Raw genomic sequence first — 22,250 nt, 5'->3', positions numbered from 1 at the left:
CATACTATGACACTTGTTGGCACTTAACGGCCTTTAACTTTCACAGTGATGCATTCCTTCTCTCGTTTGTCCTCTGAGCGTAGTTTCGCGCGCAAGCGGAGTCATCCGCAGTCGAAGCGGCACTCATGTAATGTGAGTGCTCGCAGCATCGAGCGGCCGCTGCTGCGGGTTTGTCAAGCGGCTGATCGCAAGGCAAAGCTTGCTGAACCATGACAGCTGGCTGCGCATTTGTTGGTGTGGAGCTGCTGATTTGTAATTATGTCATGTACAAGTATTTTTAACAACTTATATCCGAGTTTCAGCACATAACGAACGACGCGGCCGCTAGGCTGGCATGGTCACACTTGACGCACTATAACTTGTTAGCAACCAAAATAATGCAACGTTTTTTTCTGCAGAATGGTAGACGACATCCTTGACTTCAATCAGAGGGACTTTAAAAAAAATTAAAAATGGCCTTTTTGAGAAAATCATTTTCAAAGTTCGGCGTTTTTGGTAAATCACTTACATTTCAGCCCAATTACAGAGTAAAACGGAGCGCGATAAAACCGTGCAAATTATTTTAAAAGAGAGCGAAAGTATCAAAGTTAATATGTACCGATTTTTATCATCCTCACTTTAACTTGCTTGCAGCAATAAATTCCTGAAATACACGTATTTTGTGCAATTTGCCAAGTTTGTGATTTTTTTCTTTAAAAGTGCTTCGACAAGCAAGGGAAATAACAGACTCATAAGATTGTATTTCACTTGTTCTTTAAGGGGAATAAATACTGTGACGAAGAAATGCACCGTTTTTTCCCTAGGTGCGCTCAAAATTCAGAAATCGCGAAATTGGCGGAAAAGCGTTTTTTTGCGGTCAGAATTTGTATATTTTTTTTCAGGCGAACAAAATTTTTTTTCGCAAAACTAACTGCGAATCCATTGTTCTGGGTGTAATGCCTAGACCTACAGTAAATTTCATCAAAATCGGGAATGGTGACCGGGACCTCGTGTTCGATCTTATCTGGACACACCCCACTGCATCCTGTTTGTTTTTCCTGTGGGATATACATGGCCACATGCTGCTTTACTGCCATCGCTGCCAGCAGGATGAATTGATGAGGCTATGCCAATATTGAGCCACACTGCATCAAAGGATTCTACGCTTACTATCCAGGCCTGTGCCTATTCACACAGCACCATTCTGCCTCTCCTCCAGTTTCCCCACATCTGCTTCAGGGTTCCTGCTTGGCCAGACATCGGCTGCACGCTTGCAGCTGCATACCCATCAAAGTTTGCTTGGAAGTGCTTGAGTAGCACGGCATGCAAGTGTGTGCCTATTCTGCATTTGGAGTGTTTTGCATGAAAAAAGCAACCAAGCAGATTTTAGAACAAAGTTGATGCCTGATTCCGAGGTTATTTGAGGTGGCCTGTAAAGGAGAAAAACAATGCAAAAAGAGACGAAGCACAGTGAAGGAACACACAGGACGAGCGCTGTCCTGTGTGTTTCTTCGCTTGTGCTTCGTCTCCATTTGCGCCGTTTTTCCTATTTACAAACGTGTGACCAACTAGCCCAACGAATCACACTTCTGCATTATAAAATTGATATGTTACTGATTCAAGCAATAATCAAAAAGTTTGCTAATTAAGTTAATTCTTACTTACTGACAGAAAAATATTGCAAGTAAGTGCCTATGGCTATAGCTAATATTCAGCTGGTACAACTTTCCTAGAGTTCTTGGTTTCTTGTTGTTTTTTTTTAAGCTTGGGCCAAATTGGTGGTTGGGACACCCTGTACACACATACAGGACGTAAAAATTTCAGGGGCGGAGGGGAGTTGAACCCACCAAACCGCCTTCCTGTGTATGCCCCCACTTGTACGTGTGTGATTTTTGCATCTTGCCAAGCTTGCTTTCTCAGGAGGAATGCTTGCTTTCTATTGCAAATGTGTAATTTACTAACAGCGCTCTACTGGAGTAGATGCTCATTAAACGGAAGGGATCAGGGGTGGCGATACTGTAGTTCTTTAGCGATGGCGAGCACTGACCGATGTCTGCTGGGCTGCCAAGCTTGCTTGACGCCCCAGGTGTGGCATCAGGACGTCCAAGTCAAAAGGGTCCACCTGGGCTTCCACGGTTGCTCGAGCAGTGCTCAGCATACCACCCTAGAGGTGACAAAAAAAAGAGTTCTGTCTCACATTGTGCGGGCTTTGCTTAATTAAAGCGGGGCATATACTTTCCTTGAACCAAGCATGGTCTCTGTAGTACCACCTCTGTCAAAGGCAGGAAGCAACACATTAAGAGAGCACTGCTGATGCCACATACTAATGATGAGATGATACAGCTTTATCATAAAATTACCTATGCTCATTTCATGTACTCTCAGCCATCAGTTAACTATGCGAAACAAAACATATTTGAGGGCTCAGTTTAGCTAGATGCAGAAATTGTAAGAGCCCCAATCTGTAAAGAACAATGTATCTGCAGGACAATATTAGTAGACAAGAAACAATGAAACAGTGTTCCTTCTTAAGTACTTTGCTTTGAAAGCACACATGCATCAGAATAAACTCTCCAACAATGTCATGTTTAGCTTAAAGGGACACTAAAGGCAAATATTAAGTTGACGTTGATTGTTGAAATAGCGGTCCAGAAACCTCGTAGTGCTACTTTTGTGCCAAGGAAGTGCTTATTTTGAAATAAAATCACGTTTTAGTGGTCTGCATCGCGTTAGCGCACTTCAAATCACCCGCCTGAAAGCGGTTTTTCTCATGTCACTATTGCCGTGCCCAACGTTGCCCGCCTTTACTGCGCGGCAGCATGCACTGGCGGCGTGCACCATTCGGGCATCCGGCAACATCATATGCATGCGGCATTTTGTCGAACTTTCTGTCAGAGCGACTTTCACGAGTCTGCAAAACACACATGGCAGTACGCGATACCGAAACTACCACTGAGACACGACCGCGTGAGCGAAGCAGGGCACCGGGGGAAGCGCAGTTCGGCGAAAACGTAACTTTTGAACCACGCGCGCCGTTCCCCATGGCAACGCCAAAGAAGTTAATTTTTCCTGAATCAAACAGAAACGAACAAACAGCATTTTATTACGTCTCTTGATGCACGGAAGGTTCCTTTTTTAATGCAGCTAGTTTGATTACGAGTGATTGATTGTAGCCGGACTCTCACGTCATCGGGATCATTTCCAAAATGTCCCGCTCGTGGCGCTCATCGTGTTATACATTTAGCTTAATTTCTCGGTAAGTAGGGCACTGCTGTTGATAATATTGCCGTTTTAGACATTACCATACATTGAGCTTTCACTATGACATAAATTGTTATTTGCCTTTAATGTCCCTTTAAAGGGCCCTTCACCAGGCACCACTGTAAATTTTACTGACACACTGAAAGTTTTGAGGTGCCATCTTGGGAGCGTGCTGCCTAAAAAATTTTTGAAATTGGTTTTATTATCTGAGAAATTAGAAGAAACAACTGTCCCGTTACAATGCCACAGGAGGCAAGAGCGACTGTCAGTGAAAACTTTCTGCAGAGACTCATTCTCTTCTCACTTACTTGCGCTACTCAAAACCTGTACTCACAAAGACCCTTTGCCTTGGCTAGTGTCTGCAAGCGGCGTACCCTCCCTGCATTCTCCCATACGCTGGAGCCGACGGAGCAACACGGCGAGCTGTGCCTCCCATTCTTCTTTTCTTACACTTTGCTTTGAGGTGCATTTTCTGTAGTTGCATAGTGAAGTCAAATTCTTCTTGCCCGAAGCACATTTTTCTGAAGAAGGGTGCGCACTTTTCTGTTTCAAGTTTCGACAGCTTCCACCCCACGAGGCTCTTTTGCACATTGCAGGCCTGATCAATGCACTGTGCCTGTTCATTTGCAATGCTAAAATCTGGTCATGGACACTGGCAAAGAATTATAAAGCATTAGCACAACTACTCTGTCTACCATATGCTGTCTACATAGCACGTTAATACACAATGCTTTCATGTCTTCAAATTGTGCAACACCCCGATTGATACAGGAGTGCACATCTCCAAGTGGAACTATTATGATCAAGTAAAGTTTTCTACAGCTTAAGCACAACCAATGAATTCTAAGCGTCATACCTGGAAGAGCAGGTTGAGAACGTGTAAGTCCATGAGCAGCTGCAGAGCCCAGGTCTGACACAGAGCAGGTGGTAACTGCTGGGTCACTATTGCCTGGCACGAGCGTATGTAAGCTGGCTCCAGGCAGGATGTCAGCAGCTGGCCAACTTCAGACTGTATGCCCCTAAGAAAGGTAACTACATTCAAACCTCGACATAACAATCCAAATATTTCATGCCAACGTCAACATATGTCGTCAATAACAGACAGCAGAGGGAGAAGAACCAACAAGTGGAGCGGGCACCCACACATCTGCTTCTTCATTGGCCAAGCAATGAAGATCTTGTTTGCTCACGACAGCTGCCACAAAGGGACTGTGGGTTGTTAGGTCGTAGTGGCAGAAAGCACAGGCACTCCTTAACTTGCAGATAATCTCTTGGATCTTGGAAATACCACTTTGAAATAACACTTTGACGAGACAGGGCATGCAAACACGGACACAAGAGAAAAGTCAAGACTAGGGGTGCGCGAATATTCGAAATTTCGAATATTTTTCGAATAGTGTTTGCTATTCGATTCGATTCGCACTGAAATTTTACTATTCGAACTATTCGAACTTCCCAAAGACAAATGCAGTCAACATCCGATTGAAAGTGACCCCTTCAGATTTTCAATATGCTTCACCTCATTACACCCTCGTATTGCGGCAAAGCTGCCTTTCAAGCTCCGTTACGGTCGAATTTAACCAAGAGACAAAGTCCGGTTGGAAGTGGTCCCTAGATTTTTAATATGCTTCACCTCATCACACCCCTGTATTGCGGCAAAGCTGCCTTTCAAGCTCCGTTGCGGTCGAACTTAGGCAAGAGAGAACGTCTGATTGAAAGTGGTCCCTAGATTTTCAATATGCTTCACCTCCTCACACCCCCGTATTGCGGCAAAGCTGCCTTTCAAGCTCCGTTACGGTCGAACTTAGGCAAGAGACAGTCAACGTCTGATTGAAAGTGGCCCCTAGATTTTCAATATGCTTCACCTCATCACACCCCCGTATTGCGGCAAGCTGCCTTTCAAGCTCTGCTACGGTCGCAAATGTATTAACTCAAGAAAACGCTGGTTCCAATATGGAGATGAAAGATGCGGCAGAGTTGGGGGCTCAATTAATGCTGTTTTGGACCTGAAATTTGGGCAGGAAGTCCGGACGCCGAAGCTTTTTAGCATCCAAAATTTCAGGTGTTCTTATATATCGACGTCTACGAGGCAGATCTGGAACTCCGAACTTGAAGGGAGCACACCCTTGTCTGCCACATCAGTTGGCCTTCCACAGAAGTTGAAGAGAAGGAGAGGCTGAGGAAATGGCATCTCTGCCTATCACGTGTAAAGTGTTGTCGGCAACACTTTGGTTGCACCAAATCATGTACATAAATACAATTCGGCCTCTACATTGCCTCACTCTTGATAAGAAAGACAACTATGAAATATGACCCCACCAGCGCTTCATCAACCTCGCGAAAAGAAACACTTTCATGTTGCTATCTCACAAGAACATACTTAGGGATTCTCTGCAACTTTTTCTGTAATTTCACTTCGAATTATTCGAAAAATGTTTGAGAAATATTCGAAAATTATTTGAAATTATTCGATTCGATTCGCACTCAATCTTTATTATTCGAATTCGCTTCGCACCCAAAATTTTGCTATTCGCACAGCTCTAGTCTAGACACCATAAACGCCAATTAACAACTCAAGAGGCGCACAGCGGCAGAAAAGAAAGAAGGCACAAAAACCTATCTGCGCATGCCCAAGCAATAGGCGAACCTCTCAATCCGGCACACGTAGGGGTCTACGTGAGAGATAATTATTCAGACATTTGATTTCTTCTTTATGCAGGTTAATCGATGGCTGGCTCACGCATGCGCTACCACTATTATCTAGGTCTCTTCAACATGAATACTTACCAACTAGCTCAGCTCTCGGTTATTTTAAGCACTTTGACATTTCGTTTATAATTAATGTGATAAACAGTATATTACTTGTTCCTATGCACCCCCCCCCTTTTTTTTAATTTCCAGTTATGTCTCGTATTTTAATTTGTATATTTTATGCCATATAAGTTATATTCCTGTTATACTTGCCACCTTTTTGTTTACCATTGCTTTTTTCTCTTTTTGCCATCTATAGAATGAGCAAGCTTTCTAATACTCCCGGGTAAATTCTCTATTTTTTTTCTCTCTGATTATTAGCGTGCAAGTGTTTGCCTTTGATGTTTTTCGCAAACCTTCTTTAAAGTTTTATGATTATTTATGTTTTGCCTCTACAATCAAGTTTATGTTGCCCATACAGTCTATCTTTGTTCCTACCCTCTGTAATGCACATATGTATGTACCTTGAAGGTATAACAAATGAAATTAAGTATACCTTGGTGTCGCTTCTTTAACCTTGCAATTACTACATATGTGAGGTGCATTTGCTTTCATGCGTCTCAATTCATTTTGTACCACATTGCTACTCTCCATGATGTACACTTTAGGTAAATAAACACACTCAGCGGGAACCATCACAACAGAAGAGCTTTAACAACCACATAACAAGATGCCCATAATTGGCTTGTTGCAGGGCAACAGGAGGCACTCACTTAGGCATACAGTGGCCAAACAGCCTGTTCACTTGCTGGCACAGAGCAAACAGCAGCTCCTGCAGTGGCACTGTCACCTGCACAGTCAAAGGATATAGGACACATGCGCAATCTTGGTACAACCTTCAATGCACAGTTCTCTTGAACCACCGAAAATGGTCAACACTTGTAAATGACAATGCCACGATGTGAAGGCCTTGGAGGCATTAGAAAGACTTCACTAAAGGAAAGCCTTGTGGCAGACGAGGAAGATGCACAGCTCTGTCATTGGGAGAAGTCTCCAGGTGCACCGGCATGCACTCAAGTACTACTCTGAGCAGATACAAAAGCCCTTCAGTTGGTGGGCTTAGTAATGCATAATCAGTGCGCTGTTTAAACACTTGATGCCAAGGCATGCTCACCTGCAGTGGCACTCGCAATGTCGACTGCACCTGATGGCCTCCCTCAGACTCCTCTTGGACTTGCACTTCACCCCAACACTGCAATTGCGTAAGAACAGCTTGTAAGCAGACAGCGTTTGTAGATATGTGAATGTTACTTGAGACATCGCTAACAAATCATTACTGAGCAACTTGTTTATTATCCAACAGAGAAAACACATTGCAAGGAAAAAAATTCATGTTGGCTTTATCCATACAGTCGAACCCACTTATAACGATCCCACATATAACGATCTATCGGTTATAACGACCATATTTCGGTGCACTTACGATTTTCCTATGCTAACCATTGATGCTGCGTCCACATATAGCGAACATTTTTCAAAGCCTCCTACTTTTACAACGAACACTTCAGACACGGTCGCGGTAAAAATATGGCGCATACGAAGCGAAAAAAAGTTAAAACATTACTTCTAAAGCGTGACAAGGGAGCGCGCTCGGCGTGCCCCGCTCCAGTTAACTTGCAACCACGGTGCTCGCGACTAAGATATCCCAGATCGGCGAGCGCCGCACGCAGATTTCGGACGCTGCGAGCGAGGTCGCTCACTTTCCAGGCGTTTCTTCAGTGGCAGAATGGCAGTGAGGAAGAAAAAAAATAGTAGGCAGCATGAAGCCTTGCGGTCAGCTTTCGCACGGTAACCTATCCTGACGCCGTTCTCTGCAGCTACGACCGCCTGCGATGAACCAAACAATGCCTTGGAACGCAAGAAGGCATAAATGCAAGAAGTGATAACCGCGATAACTTTCCATCGCAAAAAGGTTCACTGCGTCCCTAAACTCGTCGATGCCACAATGTGCGCAAAAGGTCGTCCGTCTTTTCGGTAACGGCAGAGACCGGTCGATCGGTGATTACGACTTCCGCGCGGTTGCGGCGATGCTTTCGTGGATAAGCATCAGAAAAGAGCGAAGGCGAGGTGGCGGCCGCCGATGAACGTGCCATTATGAATTATAGCCGACAACCTTATCACAGTCATCTGTAGATATCCGCTCGGCTACGCGTGTGGCGTACGCCGTACACTGCGGATTGACGGCGGTACGAGCGCGCCATGCTGCCTGCCGTTCGCAATTTCGCCGCCGCCGCGTCGTGCGAGACCGCTTTAAAGTGCGCGTCGCTTTGTAGAAACGAAAGTAGCTCGCTGTTGTTGAGCGGCGCGGGCACCGAGAAACGTCGATGCACTGACAGCGAGTTTGACTACGGGACAACTCAAGTGCGCCGCGCATCGTCGTGCAGGGCCGCGAGAGCATCGCGGAGACGTCGAGTGCGCGTTGCTTGCAAAATGCTTGTTTTCGCCGCGTTGAACGAAGAGGCTAGTCGCCACACCCGTGCACGGTCCGGAGTGAAGCAAGCACGAAGAACGTACAAACGCGCGCATACGGCATACAGCAAGCGGCCCGGCAGTGACTCCGCGAGCCAAGTAGGCGACGCGCTGCACGCAACTAGCCAGGGATGATCGGCTCCACGTCGCGGTACCGCGCTTCGGTGAAATGGTGTCAGCTCATTGCAAAGGCGGTTAATTCACTCGTGAGCACGCAGCGGGCGTCGCTTCACGACGCGAAAAGGCTTAGCGTGTCACCGAAGGGGTTGTTAGCACTTTAATAAAAGTGCAAAGAAAAAAAAAAGGCTTGGCCGCTAAGCGCACGTTTTTAAGGGCGAGTCCATATACAACGAACTACTGATATAACGACCACTTTTCGCGACACTTTCGAGTTCGTTATAAACGGGTTCAACTGTATTCATTTACGAGTTCTGACATCCAGCTATAAAAATGAGCCACGTATTATTTTCTCAGAAAGCCTCCCTTACTCGGTGGTATTGTAAAACACTGGTTACATTGTGCATGGGCATGCACACAGGGAGTGGGGGGGGGGGCAATGGGGGCGATAGCCCCCTAATCATCGAACGGGGGGCACAAAGTCTGCCCCATACCTTTAATCATTTGGACCTGTCCTAACATTGCTCTATGTGCAGGGTTATGGCCATGCAGGTTTTACACAATAATGTTGCATTCCTTGTGTTGCCTTCCAGAGCTGTTTAGTTCCCTGCTTTACAACCAAAAAGCCGGGGACCCAAGGCAAGGCTGTTGTAAGAAGCACATCATCACTCCATTTTCATTTTTGCATCCATTGAGACGCTTATTATCTTTCATACTCGACCAATAATTAAAGGGGTGAAACTTAGTACACCCTAATGGAGAACCCTGTACATGCCTATGACTTTGTGCCATACTCTGGAGATGCATACATGTTACATACCTATTACACATATACGCGCCCACTCTTGAAATACAAACACAGTGCTGCAGAAATATTTAGGCTTTCCTTGGATTCCATGGCTCATTGATTTTAGCACCAACTGTGCGTGCCTCAGGCACTTAGCAGATTCGTTTATGCACTTGCCTTTAACAACAAATAATAAAAATGCAATCCTTAAAATTTGTCTAAATACTGGACACTGATATACTACGCATATATAATGTTCATGTTTAAATAATCAAACTGGCACATTCTGATTGTAATTTCACTGCTTCATGGACTAGCTAAAGAAAAACGAAAGTCACACTTGTTTTAAACTGCGAGGCACAAAGAGTGACGGGTGGTTGTGGCGGTGCAGTCGTAAACAAGGATGCCCATACCAGCATTGCAGACAAGAAATGGTCCAGTGTGTTCAGCTGTTCACCCAGAGATGCTGCCTGTTGCTGCACCACCAAAGTAAAGCATGACCTGTGAAAAGCAACCACTTGTTCATGCTTTGCTCTCATCAAACACAAGCTCCTCATTAACAATCAACACTGCCCATATGTGAACAACAGCTAAGTGCGGTGCAATCGAAGCAGCTGATATTCAATGTGAGCAATGATTTTTACAAATGACTGTGGACATGCAAAACGATAGGTGTTTTTCAAGCAGTCTTTCCAAGGCTTTTTCATCACTCTGCTTTACATGCTAAACGAGAAACGATTCAAGAATGAAATGTTATCATCATTAGATGATATTGTGCTTGCTGATCAATTGCAGACATCCATAAATTTTCTTTTCTTGTTTCACTGTAAATATATTTCTGCATTACGTTAGCTTGCAAAGGACTCTGCAAAAAACACTGCAGATATAGGAGGTTCCTTGAAATGGCTGCTTAATTTTGAATCATAATTTTGAATGTTCATTTTGAAATGGGCTTGTAGGATAAAGTCACACATGTTCTGGCAATTCTGGAACTTTCGATTATTCTGACTATTCAATGCCCCCCACCCCCCTGAGTCCAAATCATTAGTTGGTGGTGACTGTACTTTGTCATATCCAACAATGTATTGCATTCACATTTGTTGCACTGAAGTTCGACCCTATTACAAGTTTTATCGTGGTTGCTAGTATCATTGATTTTAAAAAGGAGCTACACTAAGGCGAGCCTAAATTTTCACAGCCAATTCAAAAGCAGTTGCTGTGGCACAAAATAGCCAAACAAGTGTCTGCTCACCAGTCCATCTACCATTTTCTTGCATCATTTACGTGAAAAGCCCGCGGGACATTTCTTGCGAATAAAATGTCAATGCTTTTTGGTGTCATGCTTCCAAAAAAAAAAAAAAAGGGCAAGTGCTTTGCATCATTGTGGAACACCTACTTGTATGCAGAGTCCCGAAGTGTTCGCAAGGACACTTGCTCTCTCTGCCAAGGATCCTGTGAAGTGAAAGTGACCAGATTTTATACATAGCTCCTCCACTCATCAATGAAACATCATGAGTGTCAGTTTATGATCGACTATAGCTCCACTTACTCATGAAAAATTTGTGAACACCCATAGGTCTACACACATGAGTTCTTTCCTTTATGCTTGAATTAGAAATGACAGGCAGACCGCCATATTCACTATGCCACAACAGTGAATAAACCTGGTAAACCAACTTCAGCAAAACTTGCTGTTGGGCTAGTTGGTGCATGCTTCAAAAAAATGAGAAGAGGTAAACCACCAAGAAGGAGAGGCGAAAGGAAAGAGCGTGTGGATGTGTCAAACCATCGGTTGGACACGCAAGGAGGATATTTCGAGTTTGGAAGTGATGCTCTTTCTTTTCACCTATCCTTCTTGGTGGTTTGCACCTTCTCATTTTCTTAAAGCTGGTAAGTCAAATTTGTGCAATTGGCTCGGTGACAATGTGGTGTTGGTGCCACAGGCGGGGGGTGACAATGTGGGTCTGTGACTTGCCTGGGCACCTCTCTTGGCAGGAAAGCACAGATGCAATTCGGGGCACAGCTCGGCAAGTCCCTGGCACACCTGTCCCAGCAGTGCTAGCCTGAAATAAGGAAGCATTAAAAGTGATTTTTCTTTCTGACTAGCTTTGCCAGAACCACAGCTAGGTGATTGCACTGTGGCCGTTGCAGAGGTTATTGCAGACTAAAGCTGTTTTCTCAGTGAATGAACTCGTGCTTTCCGGTTTCATCAAAGCAGCCTTCGCAATGTGGATGTGTGGAATAGATTGGATAGCTGAGATGGTTCGTATTTCATTATAGGCAAACTAAAGCACCAGAATAATGAGACACAAGGAGAGGCGCTTGTATGGGCCTTCTTCCATTTGCAGAAGTTTAGTCTCCTGTATGTTCAAGTTTCCCAATAATGACAATTCGTCTGTAAAGGCTGCTTGCAAGTGAACTTTGTCTTGTGTGGCTCCATGGCCGAATGCACATTGTGCTTTTGGCATCACACTTTTCCTTCTGCCCTCGTATGTATCAGAGCTGCCTGTTTCATGATCACCCATTATGCTTCCCACTGTGTTATTAGTAGGTTGCCAGTAGCATACACCATGCCACTTTAGCAGACCATGATAAGCTACAGTGGCCCTCTACAATGCTGCAGAAGCTAAACATTACCAGCCCACCTGAAAAAGCAGGCAGCAGAGCTGCCAGAAAAGATATGACATGAACAAGTTGTGCATTTGTGACTGCAGAGAGCATGAAGGGAGGTTACTGAGCTTACAACAGAGAGTTAATGATCTCTGATGGCAACGTGATTATTTGCATTCTAAAATAGGCTGTGCCATCCAAATTGTAGTTTGTTTTGAAAAAAATGTTCGGAAAGAGACCAGAGAGAATGGTCAGGTGGATCGAAACTTTAGTGCACACTAGTGTTGTTTGCTTTAAGCACAGCACCCTGTGAGATCTATATGGAGTGCAGTGTGGAATTAAGGGAAGTTCAATGCAAGAACATTGAACAAACAAAGATTCTGACAGCCAGAGACCCATGCCAATTTCCTTTGTAGGTGCGCTCTGGCAAATTAAATCATGTTCACATTCTTGCAATGGTAGGGTACCGATGTTTTGGGGACCAGAAGTCAGTCAATCTTCCAGTAGAGACAGAATATATATAGTATCTCATTCACAAGTTGAATACACTCCAGCCAATGGGTTGTGGGCATTCTACCATATGCAGGTGCTACCTAAGTGTAAGCAAGGTGAGTAGCAGGGAACAAAAGCAGTTTATTCAGCAATGCCGCCAACTATATATGCAGTTTTGCAATAAGCGGTGGGAGCACTGCACATGTGCGTTGGTTGACTTGCAAGCATGACTTTGCGCTTCATTACATCTTCCATTCTTTGGGGCAAAAAAAAAAAAAAAACGCGATGTAGGACATTTTTGTTTGCAAACGTGGATAGCTTTGCTATTTGTAATGTTCTGGTAGTATATAATGTTGCGGGTCTCAGCGTGTACGTTCACTTCTTGGAAGGCCTTGAGTTGCGTTCATTGGTGTTGCTTCAGCTTCTGCTTGGGACTCAGGGGCAGGCGCCGCGAGTTCTGTAGTCCTAAGATGTTCTCTTGTGCAGCGTAGCTGCTGCCCATTGTCTGTAGCCACCACGTATGATCGCACTGGCCCTGCAGGACCAACCACTACGGCTGGATCCCACGTTCTGCTGTGTGGGTTGTATACGGACACTCGGTTTCCGCTGTGAAGGTCTGGCAGACTGCGTGTTTCTGTTGTAGTAGCAATGCTTTTGATGTCGTATTTCTTGCAGTCGCTGACGATCGGTTTCTGCAGGAACAGTCTTTGGCTCCAAGTGACACTTGAGGACCGGGAGTTGGCTTCTGGTGTGACATCCCATGAGCCTTTGAGCCGGTGATTGTAGCCGTTCGTCCCTCAGAGTGTACCGCCATTCCAGCAACGCATTGTAATACTCAAGGGTAGCAAATAGACATTTGTTTAACAAATGCTTAGCTTCCTGGGCAGCGCATTCGGCCAAGCCACTGCCACACAGGTAGTACGGGCTAGAAGTGATGTGGTTGATATTAAATTTGCTTGTGAAAGCTTGGAAGGTTACACTGTTGAAAGAGGGGCTGTTGTCACTGCACAGCTTGGCTGGAATGCCGTGCGTTACACAGATTTCAGCACTTGCACCGATTACAGCAGCAGCGGTGGCATGATTACGCTTGTGAACCTTGAAGAAAAACGACTAAGAATCTACCACTATAGAGTGTTCATTGCCTTCGCGGTGAAAAAGATCCACCCCGACAACTTGCCATGGCAGAGTTGGTAGCTCGTGGCTGAGCATGGTTAGCCTTGCATTCCTTTTTTTGTACTTGTCGCAAACAGGGCATGACTTCACTACATCTGAAATGTTAGCACTCATGTTTGGACAGTACATTACCTGCCGTGCTCTTGCCTTCACTTTTTCTTCGCCACAATGTGTTGCGTGGAGCAGGCAGAGAACTCTGCGTTTCGCTGCAGGAATGACAAGCTTGTTGCTTCTGAGAAACAGCCCGTCCTCGATGTGGAGCTCATCGCGGAAGCTCCAATATGGCTTTAAGGCATCCGGTAGCTGCTGCTTGCTTTGGGGCCACTCCGTACTTGCGTAATGGCAGAGCTCGGCCATGAGGGTGTCCTTATTGGTCTCTGCTTTCATGCTGAGCAGCTGCTGGTCTGAAACAGGTAACGAAGAAACAGTATTGACTTGAAACTGCTCCATTTCATCCACCAGCTCCGTTTTGCAAAGAAAACACGAAAGTGTGACGGCCAAAGACAGTTCCTTTCCCGGTTTGTGTATCACAGTGATAGGGAATCTTTGAAAAACGAGACGTATGCTCCGAAGGCGAAGAGGGCAATTACAAAGCGGTTTGTTGAAAATTGATTCAAGTGGCTGATGGTCAGATTCCACTGTGACTACTGGTTGTCCCGAGTGTGTTGTCCCTGAAAATCATACAGCCATGAACAATGGCTAGGCTTTCATTTTCAATTTGTGCATACATCTGCTGCGCGGCAGTAAGGAGCGGGACGATTAGGCTATAAGGTGATCATCTTGTAAAATGACTGCGACGACGCCGTACTGGCTCGTGTCCACAGACTATTTCACTGGTTTGGACTGGTCAAAATAGACTAGGACTGGCGCTGTAGCAAGACAAGCTCGCAGCCTTTGGAAACTGTTTTCCTGCATTTCTGTCCACGTCCAAGCGACGTCCTTCTTAAGCAGCTCCCGAATAGGTGCGGATGTGACAGACAGGTTTGGAATGAAATGAGACACAAAGTTTATCATTCCAAGGAATTTAAAGCTCCTTACAGTTCTTTGGCGCAGGTGCTTGCAGGATGTCTTGAACTCTGTCTGGGTGTAGTGACAGTCCTTCTGCAGTGAGGGGGTGGCCCGTATAATGTCTGCTGGACTGCAAAAATTGGCACTTTTTTCTACTGAGCTTTAAATTGCATTCTCGGCAGCGTTCAAGCAAGGCGTTGAGGTTTCTGTCATGCCCCTGCCTTGTTTTTTCCTCAGACTAAAATATCATCCATCACGACCACTACGCCAGCCAAACTTCCAAACACTTCATGCATGGCCTGTTGAAAAACGTCTGGTGCCAATGTGATGCTGAACGGCATGCGCAGAAACCTGTACCTTCCAAACACATGAACTTTGTTCATCAAGGGTTATCTGCCAAAACCCTGACGCAGCATTGAGGGTGGAAAAATATTTGGCTCCTTAAAGCCACGGCAGTACATCTTCCAAAGTAGGCATATGGTAATGCGCTCGCAAAATCGCCTTGTTTAAATCTGAAGGATCCAAACATATGCGCACCTTACCATTCTTCAGTACTACGTATGACCATATGGCTGGACCACAAGCACGGCTCTTTCACCTTTGTGATGATGCCGTCGTGTTCCATCCTGCAGAGCTTTGATTTCACCGGCTCTTGAAGGGCGACGGCAATTCTCCTTGCTGGTTTTATGGTTGGTTGTACATCAGGATTCAGCTGCAGGCAATAGGTGATGCCTTCAAGTTGTCCTAGGCCCTGGAAAATGTCATCAGAGCCAGATACCAAGATGTCAGACGCTTCAGCGTTGACTGCATCTATGTGTTGTATTAGGCCCGGTCTCTCCGCTCGTCCTGTCGTTGGGTTCCTCACTTTGTGTGTGTTTTACTTCGTGGCTAAATTACTTCCTTAAGTAAATACCAACTAGGCCAGCAAACAGTCTTGTTAAAATGTAGGCCAACTCTCTCAGCAACCTGGCCACTTAATGTAACTGGCACCTCTTGAACGACAATGAAAAGCGTAATCTCGGTGCTTTGAGTTCTATTAGAAACAACAAGGTTTATCTTTCCCATTACCTTTTATGCGTGGCTGAAAAACGTACGCAAGGTAGCAGCAGAACTGTTTTGTGCTGGAGCCACTGATAACTTTCGAAAGACTGTTTCTGGCAGAATGCAACAGTTCACTGCTGTGTCTATTTTGCACCTGATGATGACACATTTAAGGTCAACACCAAGTGCTCGTCGCTCTCGACCACGTGAACTTCTGACGCTTGCAGGAAGTATTCTTCGTCGTTAGTCTTTTCTACTTGTTGCACGTGTTGTCCTTCTGGCCACGTTTTCATGCTTTGTGCGCGACACACACTTGAAAAATGGTTTCGGCCATTGAAATTGTTGCAATATTTCCCTATTGCCAGACATCTTTCAGCTTTGTGATGTTAGAAGAATAAACTGTTGGGCGAGTTAGTAATTCATGATGAAAGAAAATAGCGCGAAAAAATGTAAGACGAGACGAAGGATGCGCTTGTGCTGTAGCCTTCTTAGTCTTGTATGTGCTTGTGCTGTAGCCTTCTTCATCTTGCATGTGCTTGTGCTGTAGCCTTCTTCGTCTTGTATGTGCTTGTGCTGTAGCCTTCTTTGTCTTGTCTTAAGTTTTTTTCGCGCTATTTTCTTTGTGGTGTTGTAAGCCGCATTTGGGGCCGGGGCGGTTTTTGCTTTTACCGTGTCAATGCTCCTTTCAGATTCAAAGAAAGTGCTGCCTCGGATTTCGGCGGCCTGTTCATTGCTCTGTTCTTTAGCACAACAAATCCATCCCTGCTAGGCCGTTTTAGCACAACAATCCCTCCTAAGCCAAAATGGCCTAGGAGGGATTTTCAGAGACAAGTCTCTGTTGAAGTTGTTTGTCTCGTATCCCAAGGATTATTCTACTGCGTATAAGCTTATCTTCAAGCTCTCCAAATTCACACTGTGCTGCTAGAATTCTGAGCTCTGTGAGCCAATCGTTAAATGACTCGCCTTCTCGCTGGTTCCTGGAACCAAACCGAAACTCGTTCAAGGTGAGGTTTGTAACTGGTTTGTAGTGCTCCTCAAACTTCTGAGTGAAGACTTTCAGATCATTCTTCTGCTCCTCGGTGTCAAATTTGAAGGTTCTGAAAACATGCCTTGCCTCTTCACTGATGGTCATTAAAAATGTAGCGGCCTGAACATCATCTGGCTGTAGCTTCAGCTTCGTTGCTATTGCAAAAATTTCAAACTCACTAGTCCAGATGTTCCAATTATGGTAAGCGTTGCCAGTAGAGTTGAGCGGTTCGGGTGGTGGTAGCAGTGTCGAACTCATCGCTGTGTCTGCAGTTCTGGAGGATCCGGCCGTTGTCTCGGACTTGGGCATGAGGGACGCTCGTCCCGTATTACTTCCGTTAAAGCTGTGATCGCAGGGAAAATCTTGCTGCACGGCAGAAACTAACTGCCGTGCCCACTTCTGACACCATGCAAGCCAGACGAGTAGCAGGGAACAAAAGCAGTTTATTCAGCAATGCAGCCGAGTACATGCCGTAAAATGCCGAGCAGACGTCCCCACTACGGTGAAGGATAATCCGACCAGATTTGGAGGGGGGCACTTGCTCGGTCCCGGACCGAAATTCAAGATGGCGGCGGGAGAGCCGCAAAAAATTAAAAGATGCCCTTCCATGTTTCTAATGAAATGCTTTATTTATTTACTGTTTTTATTCCCCTTTGTCACTGTCAAACTATTAATGCAGCGAGCAGTTTGCCCAATATATGACCGGCCACATGACAACGAAATTTCATAAACAACATTAGATACGCATTCAGTGTACTCATTCTTGTGGTTCTCTTTATACAAGCGATGCTTGTCTTGAAAAAAAAAGTGGCCGTGGGGGAGGAGGAAAGAGGGGTACCCTTGCTCAGTCATTGGCACTTATTTCAGATCTCCCGAAAAAGGGAGAGGGGGGGGGGGCGCACTTGCTCGGCATTTTACGGTATGCAGTCTTGCAATAAGCGGTGGGAGCGTTGCACATGCGCGCTGGTTGACTTGCGAGTATTACACTGCGCTCCATTACACTAATCACTCTCCAACTAGAAAAGCCTAGCTAACTCCCATGTGCTTCCACTTCCACTCGCTACAGCAACCGCACTCGGCTGCACTGAAGCGAGTGAGGAAACAAGATGATGACACAGAACAGACCTTTTCCATAAGTGCGTTTATTTTCGTTTGGGATTACTACGCTTATTCCCATTTGGGAGTAGTACGTTTGGGAGTAGTATGCGAGAGAGTGCGACGACTCCAGACAACTGACTGGATCGTCGCTCGAAGACGGCTTGGTGAGTTGCGGAAACTCAGGCAGCTGCCTGAGTGGCCATAGATGTTGAGCTGAGCATTGCTGTGACTACCTGGGCATTTGCCTGGGTAGCGCATGATTCTTGAATGTAAGCGCTATGACCCAACAGGCTTCCTAGGCCGTGCGGATGACAAGGGCAGTAGTTGCGACCCACAAACGGGACCGAAGCCTACCTGACTTTTCTGCGGTGTCGCTGCCAGCTTACAACTGTCCCCGCTGCCTGTTGTAAACCAAAAAGAGCTGCTCCCTAGCCGATATATCTTGTCGTGCCTTGTGTCCTTCAAACCAAATAAATAAATAATATTGTAAAGCTCTCGGTTCTATCCGCGCGAGCATCTTGACGGGCGCGGGTTGGTGACCTCTGTCGAACTGGTTCGGCGCAAGAGAAGGAGGGAAGGGCACGCATCCGTGCACGCCCTGGAGAGGAGGGCACCAGCCCTTTCCTTGGCCAGCATAGGCGGCCGCCGCCAGAGAGTTGTGGAACTCCGCAATCTCCACAAGGTACAAACATTTCAAAGGGCACTCTCGAATCAATCCAATATGGTAGATGCTAGGCTTATGCGAATAGTAAACTTTAGGGTCGAAGTGGATTCGAATAGTATACATCAGATATTATAAAGAAAAATGAGCATATTTGTCATGACCCAACTGCACAATTTTCTTTTTAAATTGAAACAAGGCATGAGCAAATTTCATTCTTTTTGGTTCAAAGGGAAGTGGAAGCAACTTTGAATAGTAGCAGTATTTGACTTTCAGTAGAATGCAAGTGATAACCTGTGAAATACGTTACGTTTTAAACTTTAGTATAATTAGAGCATATAAGCCGGTATAACAAGCTTTTAAACTTAAAAAATGATGAATTGATGTGAGGGTAATATGTTCATTTAAACCTTGAAGTGGAGCTACGCAGCAATGTGGATTTCCTTTCAAAGATGTTTTCACAGCATAGCACCCCTCGACTGCAGTGAAACCACCTTTAGAGGGGGTTACATGCGGTTTATAAATGTCTATTCGTTTTCAATCATTTTGAAATTTAGAATAATTTAAATTCGTTTCGAAGCGAATTCGAATACTGTAATATTCATTGGAATATTCGAACTGCTCGAATATTCGCACAAGCCTAGTAGATACACAATGAAAAGCAGCGAGGCTGAATCCTTTTCTAGGCATTTCTAACCGCTCCGACGGAAATTCCCCTGTTTGGCTGCTTTTGTGTGTGTGCATAGAATAGCATGGGATGCTTTGCTGAAGCCCCACTGATTCACACATGCAGCAGAATACCCTTTCCTCTTCCCTCCCCTTCGAACACTCACCTATCTCAATATCCCCCTTTGTTCCCCCCCTTTTTTGCACTTTCTTTTTCCTCCTCTGTTTCTGTGGTTGCAAGGAGGGTGAGCAAAGTGTACACATACACACTGCTAAGGAAGGCAGTTGCTTTGAAGAAGAGAAGATCACTTGTCCAAATATTGGCTCTAGTGATACCCCTTGTTTGAGGATTTTCCATCTCATGCATATGACCGAGGCATAGAGTTTCATGCTATAAAATCTAGAGGGCAATGTGGTGCTGCGATCGTACAACCACTATGGGAATGATGGGAAGCACAGGCTTCGGATTGAATAGTGTCAGTTGACAAACGTTCTACAAGTCTTATTTCTACAGTTTCAGTTTCGTTCTGCACACAGCGGTTGTATCCTGTGGCAGCGTATACGATGTTCTCTGACACGGGTGTTGGGATGCGTCTACTAGCTCATTGTAGTGTGGTGCAAAGCACTCGAGCAGTGCCTCTGTTGAAAGAGGCTGAAGTGCGCTAGGTCTCCCTAGTCTGCATGTTGCAGTAAACAGTTTTAGCAGGGTCCTGCAATATTGTTCTGGCTAGAAATGCTACATCTGTAGCATCCCTAGCCGGTGCAGGGAACTGCATAGATATCACGTTATTCATAGGCGTGTTTTGCGGTCAACTTGGCTGCAAAAGGACAGTGAAGCCCAATGGATGCACAGTTGCACTCTGCTGAATCTGCCTTACAGCAAAGCGAAAGATGTGTTATCTGTACCGCTGATCTTACGACGGAAAGACGCGCACAGGTGTCGCAGCAGACGAAACGTTTAGTGTTCCTCACAGAAACGTAACACTTTTCACTCAATGCAGTATTTTAGTCCCATAAATAGATTATGTGTACTTTTGAGAGAAAAACACACATGTTTACTTTCGCTGTTGTAAAGAAAAAAATTCATTACTTGGTAACACCGAATCTGGAACGCAATTGCAGAGTAACGTATACCCTAGTGGCTGAATTTATCCAGGCTTCACTTCAACCTCACGGTCACGCAAACTTTCTCCCGTAGTTTCAGATACAGAAGAATGAAACAAAATTTAAGTGGAAATTACTTCATATTGCTTTGTCTCAGTAAACAAGCATCGTGAACTTCCAAGAGCAAAATCCACCTGAAGCAGATCAAAAGCCTGTACTTCCCATCATTCCCATGAGAGTTGATGCCCAACTCAAGGTACCCTCATAGACACTAACACTGCCCTGTAGTTTTTGCAGTATGAAACTTTATGGGTTGAGGTTTGTTCGTACCTCAAAGGGTGTCAGAAATGGTTTTTTGAAATGGCATTAGCACTCAGGCTACAGCATTATCAAATCATTTGGGCCATAGATTCAGCGACACACTTTGCATCGAGGAAGCTAAGGCCCTCCTTCTTAGCGCTGCTGTTCCTCCTAGACTGCCTAGGGTGTGGCCAATGTTGGTGACGGCTGTTCCACCTGCATCCACTGGCCCTATAGCTCAACCACGTGCTTGTAACAGATGCAAGAATATACTTCACTCGTATACTCTGGCCATTATAGCACCAGATGCCGCAACGATACCAGCTGCTGTAGGGTGCCTTGGACATTCACATTTTCTACAACATGCTGATAATATGCAAACTCTAAGAAGTACCTATGCAAACAACTTGACAAGAATGACAAGCATAAGTATGGGAATCGTGGTGGCATCTCTGGGTGTGAAGCTACGACCGCAGACAAGTGTATCCCGGCATTGACCTGATAGCGAGAGCCCAATGCTGAGTGTACCATTGTGCTGCAGTGACTGTACTCATCAGTTGCCTTGCACACGTTGTCATAGCTTGACATGTCGCCAATCACTAAATCTAGAGCCCACAACGCAGCAAAGCGGATTCATAGCATTAAAGAAAAGAAACCCCTAGATCAGCACTGGTCACGTCGCTCACGTCAACAGAAAGCATGTTGTAACACAGGCAGATGACAATTGCTGTCTGCCAGAATTTGCCAAGTGTAGTAGTAAATTGTGATTGCGCACTCTCTTTTTGTTAGTTTTTTTATTACAACCAACCATGAAGTGTTCTAACAATAATGAACAATGTTTGTTTGCAATTAAGCTGAAAACATTACCAGTGACGTCAGTGAAACATCTTATCGGACTGCTCACCAGCGTGACATCGCTCACCCATGCAATTTGCCATGGCGAGGGGCAGCTAAAAACACTGGCGCTGTGATTTGCAGCGATTCACAGATTTAAAGCCCTATAATAAATTACGTACTTTACGCAGAGAGCTTAGACAGGTCTGCTAACAGTCCAAAGGGACTGTCTACCACTCGAAAAAAATTTTTTTTTGATTTTGGTGGAAATGAGATGATTTTTTGTCACATCGGTGGCAACGAGCATGCTTTTGTCCAATAAAAAAGGAATTATATCTTTAATTTGGCTCTGAAAGTCGTGAAAGTATGACCGCTAGCACCGCCTGACGGCAATGTGGTTCAAGCTATTGGTAGGAGCAAAAAAACTCCCGCAGGTAGGCTTATTTTGCTTGAAAACAAATATGTATAGCTTAAAATTGCATTTTATGCACTTTTGGCAGCTTTCCTTGGCATCAGAGAGTAATTTTAGCTTTTTTTTCTGGCGCGTTGAGAGAGGCAGCCGGTGGCACTGCCAGCGCCGTGTCCGCCTGCCTGCCTATGGCGGCGAAATGCGAGCCACGCAAACACAGCATCCGGCGCCACTCAGAAGAAAAAAAAAACGTCTTGGGCGAATAGAAGCGCAACTGACTTCACGGAATTTTCAAACCATGACCAACAGTCCTCTCTAGTAAAAGTGTGTACCAGTATTCACCGACGCTGAAGTCACTTCGCAACACGGTCAACCCCATGGGTTCTACATTGAAGAGAGTTTGCCTTCAAGTTCCGCTTCACCAAGGCCACGGTGTTAGAATAGTTTAGGTGGAGCGACGGCG

At 45.2% G+C, this 22,250-nt stretch overlaps 1 protein-coding gene across 2 annotated transcripts in view; it reads right to left on the bottom strand.

Moving 5' to 3' along the window:
- LOC119388269 (conserved oligomeric Golgi complex subunit 1) overlaps window positions 1–22,250 on the bottom strand; it is a 98,782-nt gene that overhangs the window by 13,763 nt on the left and 62,769 nt on the right. For both annotated transcript variants that reach the window (XM_037655947.2, XM_049413895.1), the window contains exons 17-23: window positions 11,340–11,427; window positions 10,761–10,816; window positions 9,778–9,865; window positions 7,106–7,183; window positions 6,705–6,781; window positions 4,097–4,259; window positions 2,027–2,143 (exon numbers count right to left, since the gene is read on the bottom strand). In XM_037655947.2, coding sequence (XP_037511875.1) covers window positions 2,027–2,143; window positions 4,097–4,259; window positions 6,705–6,781; window positions 7,106–7,183; window positions 9,778–9,865; window positions 10,761–10,816; window positions 11,340–11,427 — 667 coding nt within the window. The remainder of the gene's footprint in view (window positions 1–2,026; window positions 2,144–4,096; window positions 4,260–6,704; window positions 6,782–7,105; window positions 7,184–9,777; window positions 9,866–10,760; window positions 10,817–11,339; window positions 11,428–22,250) is intronic.

Source organism: Rhipicephalus sanguineus, chromosome 3 (assembly GCF_013339695.2).
Source record: "Rhipicephalus sanguineus isolate Rsan-2018 chromosome 3, BIME_Rsan_1.4, whole genome shotgun sequence".
In the NCBI taxonomy this organism is placed as follows: Eukaryota; Metazoa; Arthropoda; class Arachnida; order Ixodida; family Ixodidae; genus Rhipicephalus; species Rhipicephalus sanguineus.
Note: the sequence above shows the minus strand (reverse complement) of the source record. Positions and strands in the feature narration are given on the sequence as shown.